This window comes from Rattus norvegicus, chromosome 6 (genome assembly GCF_021556685.1).
Source record: "Rattus norvegicus strain SHRSP/BbbUtx chromosome 6, alternate assembly SHRSP_T2T, whole genome shotgun sequence".
In the NCBI taxonomy this organism is placed as follows: Eukaryota; Metazoa; Chordata; class Mammalia; order Rodentia; family Muridae; genus Rattus; species Rattus norvegicus.
The window spans coordinates 130,624,088-130,633,951 of record NC_141539.1 but is presented as its reverse complement, the minus strand read 5'-3'; the positions used below and the strand labels follow the sequence as shown (position 1 = coordinate 130,633,951).

At 42.7% G+C, this 9,864-nt stretch overlaps 1 protein-coding gene across 3 annotated transcripts in view; it reads left to right on the top strand.

Moving 5' to 3' along the window:
- Atg2b (autophagy related 2B) overlaps nt 1-9,864 on the top strand; it is a 70,378-nt gene that overhangs the window by 7,503 nt on the left and 53,011 nt on the right. For all 3 annotated transcript variants that reach the window (XM_087553474.1, XM_087553475.1, NM_001427775.1), the window contains 2 exon segments: nt 2,453-2,615; nt 9,436-9,588. In XM_087553474.1, the coding sequence (XP_087409600.1) occupies nt 2,453-2,615; nt 9,436-9,588 (316 nt within the window).

Sequence of the window (9,864 nt, the reverse complement as noted above, 5' to 3'; positions counted from 1 at the left end):
CAGTTGAATGCATTGGGCTCTGGTGTGTTCTTCACCAACCAACCTCACAGGACCTCTCACATCAACTGGTGACCACTTCCTCAAAGCCTTATGTATAAGTACACTTCAGACACACCAGAAGAGGGCATCAGATCCCATTACAGACGGTTGTGAGCCACCATGTGGTTGCTGGGAATTGAACTCAGGACCTCTGGAAGAGCAGTCAGTGCTCTTTAACTGCTGAGCCACCTCTTCAAGGCTTTTTCAGCAGCAAAACCCAGAGAGAATGCTTAAATAGCCTGTAGGATTCAGGTGATAGTCTCCAAGAATCCCTCAAATCCTGAGTCAGGGACTAAAAAAAAGTTTATGTCTGTTTGTGGCTTTTGCATGTCATGTCATACATGTGGAGGTCAGTGGACAAGTTATCTCTCTTTTTCTACAAAATGGGTTCCCAGAAATTCAGCTCATTCCTGAGACTTCGTGGCAAGTGCGTTAGTGTGCTGCGCCATCTTGCCAGTCCACCGAAGCATAGGGGTTTTTTGTTTGTTTGTTTGTTTTTTAAAGAATAAACATTTCTTACTGGAAAAACAAAATAAGTTGATTGTAATGGTTTCTCTTTTGACTCATAAAGATAGGTTTGGGCCTATTTATAATGATTTAAAATTCCTGATCCAAAATGATAACCCCTCTAATAACCCTACTACACTTATTTATTTAAAGATTTATTTATATAAGTACACTGTCGCTGTCTTCAGACACACCAGAAGAGGGCATCAGATTCTCATTACAGGTGGTTGGGAGTGACTGGGAATTGAACTCAGGACCTCTGGAAGAACAGTCAGTGCTCTTAACCACTGAGCCATCTCTCTAGCACACTATTTAACTCCTCACTCAATTGTGTATGTGCATGAGGGCGTGCGTGCATGTGTACGTGAGTGTGCTGTGGTGTGCATACGGAGGTCAGAGTACAGTTTGTGGTAGTGAGCGTTCTTCTTCCAGCCTCCAAACTCAGATTGTCAGGCTTTACCTTTGACCCCTGCAGTTCGTTTTTGTCAGCCTGATAGAAGAGAAGGAGAGGAGGAGAGGGCTGAGACTGAGTGAGAACACTGGACTGGACTGAGCTTCAGGGATGTTAGATAGCAGGCACAGTGGGATTCGAGGATGGACATAGATAACTATTGGGAGCTGTCATTGTGAGTGCTGACTAAAGAACACAGCTGCCCAGAATGCCTGCAGCGAGAAGGGTAGAGAAACACAGGCAGATGATGACAGTTCTGTCACAGAAGCCATGGGAAATCAGAATTTGAAAAAGTAGGATAATCCTAGGGGCTAGATGAGTTGAGAATTTAAGAAAGTTGAGGCCTGGGAAGATAGCTCAGTTGGTAAAGTGCTTGCGCTGAGAGCATGAGGGCTTGAGATTGGAAATTGAGCACCTCGTAGGAAGCTGGGTACTGACATTCCCGTGCAGCTGCAGACTCCAGACAAGTGGTTCCTAGAGCTGCCAGGCCAGAGAGTCTAGCACATTAACTGAGGCCTACATCCAGTGAGGGGCACTGTCTCACTGTGGAAAGTGACTGAGGATGAGTGGGACACCCACATTGACCTCTGCACCATACACGCACACACATAAAATGGGCACATGCATCTGCGTTCACCAGTGAGAACATAGCACAAACATTTTGAACATATACCTCACCCCTGCAAAATAATAATTAATAAATGTAAACTTAATTGTTATAACTTTAATAAATCATTCTTGCTGCTGGGTGTGGTGGCACACGGCTTTAATCACAGCACTCAGGAGTCAGAGGCAGGTGGAGCTCTGTGAGATCAAAGCCATCCTGTCCATAGAGTGAGTTCCAGGACAGCCAGGGCTACATAGAGAAACCCTATCTTGGAAAGCAAAACAAAAACATTGTCGTTGATTCTAAATCTTTGGAAAGTCTTTAGGGTTCAGACAGGCCTGAGGAAAGCTCTTTGTGTTAGTGCTCTCTAGAGGACAAGAACTGATGGATTGACTCTGTGTGTGTATGGAAAGGGGGTTTCCCAGAGTGGCTCACAGGCGGTGGGCCACTTAGCCCATCAATGGCTGTCTACTAATTCAAAGTCCAAGAATCCAGTTGTTGTTCAGTCCATGAAGCTGGATGGCTCTGCTGGTTTTAAGAACACAAAGAAATCGATGAGCACAGGTGTTTTCACCTGCATGTGTGTGCATGCATCCACATGCCAGGTCTCTGGAGGTCAGAAGAAGGTTACAGATGGTTGTGAGCCATCATATAGGCGCCAGAAATCAAACCCAGGGTCCTCTGGAACAGCAACCAGTGCTTTTAGCCAGAGCCTTTCTCTCCAGCCTAGCCTTGCCTGATATTTTCAGTGCTCAGCATCTTTGCGGGCATCTTCACACCATTGAAAAAGTTGACATTCTGTGTTTCTATTTGTCTGATTTCAAAATGAACTCGTTTTTTCTCTCTAGTGTCTCAATGAAATCCTGGAGTCAGCAGATGCACCGCTAGAAGTCACAGAAGGATTTATTCAGTCCATTTCCCTGTCAGTCCCATGGGGCTCTTTGCTGCAGGACAACTGTGCACTGGAAGTGAGAGGGCTGGAGATGGTCTTCCGGCCTCGACCTCGGGGAGGTAGGTGTGTCCAGGCACCCGTCAACCCGGCTGTAAGCAAGTGAGCATTGGATTGATGACTTTTCAGTTGATAGACTATGAGGATTTGGCACTGTGTAGGATGTATGTAAGTATACCTGTAGAATGGTTTCCCTCCTTAGTCATGCTCCAGAGCACTAATGTATAGATAGTATGTGGTTATTTAACTCTAGTTATCTGAAGTAACTTCTCTTTTAAAGATTCAAAATATTGTGTTCCCAAATGTGAAAGACTATTCAAAGATTCATGGGAAAATATTGGAAGGGCATAGGGCTAGATTGAAATTTTTGTGATTTTGAATTATGTGTATGTAGGGAGGGCCTTGGGTATGTGTGCACATGACCTCTGTGGAGGTCAGAAGCATCAGATCCCCTGGAGCTAGAGTTACAGGCAGTTTCGAGCAGCCTGATGTGGGTGCTGGGAATGGAACACAGGTCCTCTGTAAGAGTAGTACAGGCTCCCAACTTTCCAGCCTCCAGGACTGGGTTTGACAGGACTTTGATTGGTAAAATCTGAAACAACTGTGGTGCTGAAGAACAATGGCCGCTAGTGATTATAGCAGTTCATTTGTGACTCACGACATCCATGTTGCTAACAGTTATCTAAACCGGGCTTGGAGAAGGTGTTGTGCTCTCAGCCGTGGAAGGGAACACAGAGAAATAGGTAGAATGATCACTCTAGATAAATGCCGTGTACATATGCATAAATTATAATCCAGAGTATTTCCTGAAAAACAAAACTCAAATGATGCTTCATAGAACTATAGTGATCTATTTTATTGATGTATTTATTTTGAGGCAGTCTCACGGTGCAGCCCTGGCTGAACTTGAACTCACTCTGCAGCCTCATCACCCTCTTGAGTATTGGAATTGTAGCAGTTTTCTACCACACCTGGAAAAATCTGCTCGCGCGCGCGCGCGCGCGCGCGCGTGTGTGTGTGTGTGTGTGTGTGTGTGTGTTCATGAACATTGAAGCCAGAGAATATCCTGTGGTATTGTTCCTAATACTCTGTTTTGTTGCTGTAAAATTATAAAAAATATAATGCTGTCTTTTACCCTACACTAGGTCTGGCACCATAGTGTCCCAGGATATCTGGTAGACATCTTCATCTCAGTCAGCAAAGCGTCTCACCCGCTTTGCTCCATCCCATATCACACTGCCGATGGCTTCTCTCTGAGCCTGGCAACAATCTCTACCCATCTAGTTCCCAAGGCAGGTTGCCACCATGTCAGACATACACATCCCAATTCTGTGGCAGCCTAGTGTCTCCAGCCACCACATACTCTCTTGAACTTAAATCGACATCTGAAAGAACACACAACACAATAACTTCTGATCCAATTAATAAGATATAATTGCTCACCTAGATAACATACAGTTTGCCCATCTGGACACACAAAACCCTGTATACATCCGTCCCTTAAAAATATTCATAACAACCTGTAAATGTGCAGAGAGGAATCTTAATATCTCCTTCCTCCCATTCCAGTCTTCTCTTCCCTCACCCATCCTTCCTTCTCGTCCAGTGACAGGCCTCGTTGTATCTTTTTTTTTCTTTTTAGATCCAATTGATAAGATATAATTGCCCACTTAAACATACAAAGCCCGGTACCATCCATCCCTAGAGAACATTAATAACAACCTGTAAATACACAGAGCAGAATCTTAACATCACCTGCCATCTTGTCCTGCCACGGCTTCCCTGCCCCTCTCTCCCTCCTGTCTCTTTCTCTCTCGTCTCCTCCTCTTCCTTCAAACCTCTCTCCCACCCATCCTTCCTTCTCCTCCAATAACAGGCCTCCTTCTATCCTGTACCTGCCCCTCACCTGTACTTTACAAATTCAATGGGGAGGTGGTTCTGGTGAAGTCACCTGAGTTCTGAGTCCTTGACTAGGCTGCTGTACTTGGGGCAGTGGAATTAGCATCAAAATACAGATAACTTCAGGGCAAACCATCACATTTCCCCCGTTTTGTCCAGTTAAAAAGCCTTTTCACGTATATATAAATTGAGTACAGTTATTACCATTCTACAATTTATAAAGCATATGATATTCTCAACACCCAGTCCATCACTATGTCAGTTAGACAGAACATTTAGTTATTCATTCCAGCTTAAGAAAGGCTTAAAATCTATATTATATCTTGGCTAGCTTGTATACTATCTGATAACTATCCAATAAAATATGTATATCAGAGTTATACAGCCTGATAGGCTATGAGACTATAATCAGTCTTCAGCCCCGTCAGAAATCTGAGAATGAACAAATATCTATACACAAAGGAAGCCTAACATGGCTTCCAGAACTGAGAGGTTGTAGAGACAAATCTCCACCAGCACAATCCCCTGTTAGCAACACGTGAGCACAAGTCTTCAGCCTTCTGGCCCAAAATCAACTGACAGACTTTTTGAAATGCAGATTTTGAAGGGCTGATCACCCTGTCTTGGCAGAGTTTATCAGTCAACTGTTCTGCATAATTTGTCCTTTTATGGACTGTATTAGTCTGCAGATGAAACAGGCAGTTTTATCTAGTGGCTGCCTAGCCACAAAGTATTGCCTCATCTGGAGGTTGAGATGTTCAAATTCTTCGTTAAATCCGCCAAAGGGGAACTGTTAGGAGCAGATATGTCTCAACAAAAGATAAATAACTTTAAATCTCAAATTTTGTGGATTTCTGACGTTTTTGAAAACCATCTACCTATATAAGAGAATCTGGACTGTTGTCTTTATATCTTAATAACATCTTGAAAGTTCTCTCACAAACTCAGAGCCATGACTTTGCTATTTGAATCTTAACTCACAGGTGTAATCAACTCAGAAGTTTGTAATGACAACAATAGAAAGATGGCTCTAAACCTTGTACTTTTAAACTTTTTTGACAAATAAATTGTATACCCAAACAAAGATATGATTTAGGCATAGTTACCAAATGAGATTATGACTGTACAATTCAATCTAGCTAATTCCTCCCTGTTAAATTACAACCAATTTTAAATCCCTCATAAAAACAACTTTAGAATAACCACTTTTTCAGCCCCCCAAAGTCCAGGGAATTGGGGTGATGACTCCTCCATAACTTCTTCAAGCTGTACAAGGGCATCGAGATATTCTTGGGGGTAGGGGGTAAAAAGAATGAAGCAAATGCTGTAGCCAATGTGTCCTGACTGGACCCAGCTGAAAGTCCTTGAGACCAGGATTCCAAGTAGGCACACTCTGTAAAATACAACTCTCAAGACAAAAGTTTAGAATCGAGATATCTTTTTGTTTGATTCTCCTGCATTAATTTTTTTCAGGTGGTCTACCTCTATCAAATCTGATCAATATGACTCTGTGAGGTTTCCAGAGCCTAATCACACTTTTTTTTTTTCCGGAGCTGGGGACCGAACCCAGGGCCTTGAACTTGCTAGGCAAGTGCTCTACTACTGAGCTAAATCCCCAACCCCCCTAATCACACTTTTTAAAAACACAAAAAATCTTTCTCCCAAAATACTGTGTTCCTTAGTCTGGAACCAGAAAAGCTTGTATCTTGCACTCTCTCCCAGAGTAATAATATAACCATAAAACTCAAAGTCACACCCATTATGAAGATTAAACAATTTTTTTAAGAAAGGAAGCAAGCTAAACAATGAGCCTGATAGGCTTTTGTACTCTATGATAGCAGGAAATGAAGCCAAAATTCCCGTGGAGCCCACGTTAAGAGAATTTGAGCTTCCTGTTGCGGTAAATATCAAAAGTAACCACAGACTCTCGCTAGCCGGCATCAACGAACCATATGGCCTTTAGCAGGGAAATTCATAAAACAAAACAAATACTTTCTATCAATTTCAATATCAATAAGCAACACATCAAACCACGACTTTTGCCCAAAATATCTCAATCTGTTAAGCTCTCTACCCGGAGCCACAGATTCTTTATCTTCAATAATTTCTACAATATATGCCTGCATTCACTCTCCCTGGTGTTACAGACATTTCATCACAACTCTTTACTCTTTCCCTATCTAAGTTCTGAACCGTGGATGAAATTCCCCACCTGATTCAGGTAATCTCTTTACTCTCTTCTTTCTAAAAACAAACTCAATCACCTTTTTTTTTTTTTTTTTTTTTTTTTTTTTGGGTTCTTTTTTTTCGGAGCTGGGGACCGAACCCAGGGCCTTGCGCTTCCTAGGCAAGCGCTCTACCACTGAGCTAAATCCCCAACCCCCAATCACCTTTTAATAATACCTGTAATTAAGAAGTAGCTTGTCTAACTAGGATTTCAACCCAAAATTCCCGTGGAGCCCACGTTCAAAAGAATATGAGTATTCTGAAAGACTTTCTAAACAACTTTCTTTAAAAAGTAGCTTTTAGGGGCTGGGGATTTAGCTCAGTGGTAGAGCGCTTACCTAGGAAGCGCAAGGCCCTGGGTTCGGTCCCCAGCTCCGAAAAAAAGAACCAAAAAAAAAAAAAAAAAAAAAAGTAGCTTTTAATCTCTAACTCTCTAAGATGTCATTACTTATCACACAGCAGGGGACCGACAGCCTGCTAGCTCAGGCTACTTCCCAGTTTCTTTGTTTGAATTCCGGCACTTAAGATATCACATGACTTAACATGGCGTAGGTCTCCTCTTACTTGGAAAATAAAAACTTTCTCTCAACTCTTAGGATTACTAGTGGACTCTTGCCCATCACCTTGATTCGCTATCTGTTGTTGTAAAAATATAAAAATAAAAAAGTATGGGTGTCTTTTACCCCGCTAGGTCCGCACCTTGGTGCCCCAAGATATCTGCTAGATATCTTGGCGGAAACACATCTTAGCCGCACACTTTCCTACACTTAAACCCTCACATAAAAGAATACACAACACAATAATCTTAGATCCAATTGATAAGATATAATTGCCCACTTAAACATACAAAGCCCGGTACCATCCATCCCTTGAGAACATTAATAACAACCTGTAAATACACAAAGCAGAATCTTTTTTAAAAAAAAATTATTTATTTAATTTATATAATACACTGTAGCTGTCTTCAGACACACCAGAAGAGGTCACCAGATCCCATTACAGATGGCTGTGAGCCACCGTGTGGTTGCTGGGAATTGAACTCAGGACCTCTGGAAGAGCAGTCAGTGCTCTTAACCACTGAGCCATCTCTCCAGCCCACATAGAGCAGAATCTTAACATCACCTGCCATCTTGTCCTGCCACGGCTTCTCTGCCCCTCTCTCCCTCCTGTCTCTTCCTTTCTCTCTCGTCGTCTCCTCGGTCTCCTCCTCGCCTCGTTGTATCTTGCACCTGCCTTCACCCGTATGACATCATCCTACACTATTTACCTTATGATTTTGAGACAGGGTCTGCTGTTAGTCTGGACTCAATTAGTCCTAGGGCTTTGCTTTCCCTGTTCCTTGGTGCTAGGATCACCATATGAGACTTTTTATGACCAGCTTTGGGCTTGTACTCAGGTCCTCATATTTTAAAATCAAGAACTTTATGGACAGAACTATCATCCCAGCTTCCTGGTAATTTAATTTATAAGCACATTGTATCTAGCCAGGTGTAGTAACACAGATTTCTGATCCCTGCTCTCAAGCGGCTGAGGCGGAATGAGTTCAAATTTAAAGCCACCCTGGGTCCATAGTAAGATTCTATCTCAAACAAAACAAAACCTCCCCCAACAACAACAAAAAGGATTTGATCTTCTGTCTTATCATCATCATTTATCATCATCATCATATTATTATTATTAGTTATTTTAAGTCAGGATCCCCTGGCTGTCCTGGCACTCAGTATGTAACCAGGCTGGCCATGTACTCACAGAGGTCCTCCTGCCTCCGCCTGTCTATTTCTGGGATTAAAGGCTTGTGCCACCTGTCCTGGCTCTGACTCTGCCTTTTAACCACGGTGGGTGTATGTATATATATCTCAAAAGCTGAGCCTTGAAGTACCCCCCTTAAATTAGCCCTTAAAAAGGCTTTTAAGTTCCATGTTGGGAGGCAGTAGTTGCAGTGATGTGAGCAATGAAAGGGATAGATTTCCTCAGCAGGCAAGGTCTGGGAAGGGTCCTCAGGGTTCATGGGTCCAGTCCCTCTGAAGACACTCTGATTGTGCTCCCTTTATACTGATTCTGTAGCTGCTGTCATTTGCTCCATCTGCTGGACTCCCTCCTCCTGTAGATGGAAGAGTAGGCTTTCCTCAGTCTTCACAGTGTTTCTTGGTGACACCTGTACTCATTCTTGTACATATCTTACCTCTCCTAATGGGGATAAACATGCATACTTATAATTGATTTTTCCCATCTTTCTAGTTGCTTAGCAATCCTCAGCTTGCAGGCCACGTGAGTCTGCCACCTGTTTTCATTAGTCCGCGCTCACTGAGACACAGCTCTCACTGAGACACAGCCGTGCTGTTCAGGTTACTGCCTGTCGCTGATTGAGCACCATGAGAAAGCTGGGCAAGTGTGACAGAACACAGAGCTCACGAAGCCAAATGAATATCCACTGCCTGACCCTTTACAAAGGTGGCTGTTGCTCCCGCTCTGGTGTTGAGCATGGTACAGTGTATGAGTAAATATTCCTACTAGGTTTTTGTTGAATGAATAAAAATTAAAATTTGATAAAAATAAACCTTGAAATAAGAATATGTTAAAGACTTTCCCCCCTGTATTTTTGTTGTTGTAAGGTGATACTTAGTGTCCTGTGTAATTTCTAGAATATTCTTACAGGTACCATCATAATGTTGAAAATCTACCATAAATATAATATTTTAAGAAATGATATTTATAGAACTTTGAGAAGTTATTTAGTTTTATTTGTACTTTCTGCAGCAACTGGGTCTGAGCCTATGTATTGGTCAAGCTTCATGACCAGCAGTATGCAGTTGGCAAAGGAGTGTCTTAGCCAGAAACTGACAGATGAGCAAGGAGAAGCATCCCAGCCTTTTGAAGGACTGGAAAAGTTTGCGGAAACCATCGAGACAGGTTTGCACTGTGATCCGTCTTCACAGCCCAGGTTTTATGTGGTGGTTTGGGACCTAAGACCCATTCTGTTGTGGGATTTTTAAAAGAATTACTGTCCTCTGGGGCTGGAGAGTGAACATCAGGAACATTGGCTGATCTTCCAGAGGACAGACTGACTTCCCAGCACCCACATGGCAGGTCATCACTGCCTGTAGCTCCAGTTTCAGAGGATTGATACCTTCACACTGACGTCCATGGAGGAAAACACCAAAGCACATGAAGTAAAAATACATTATT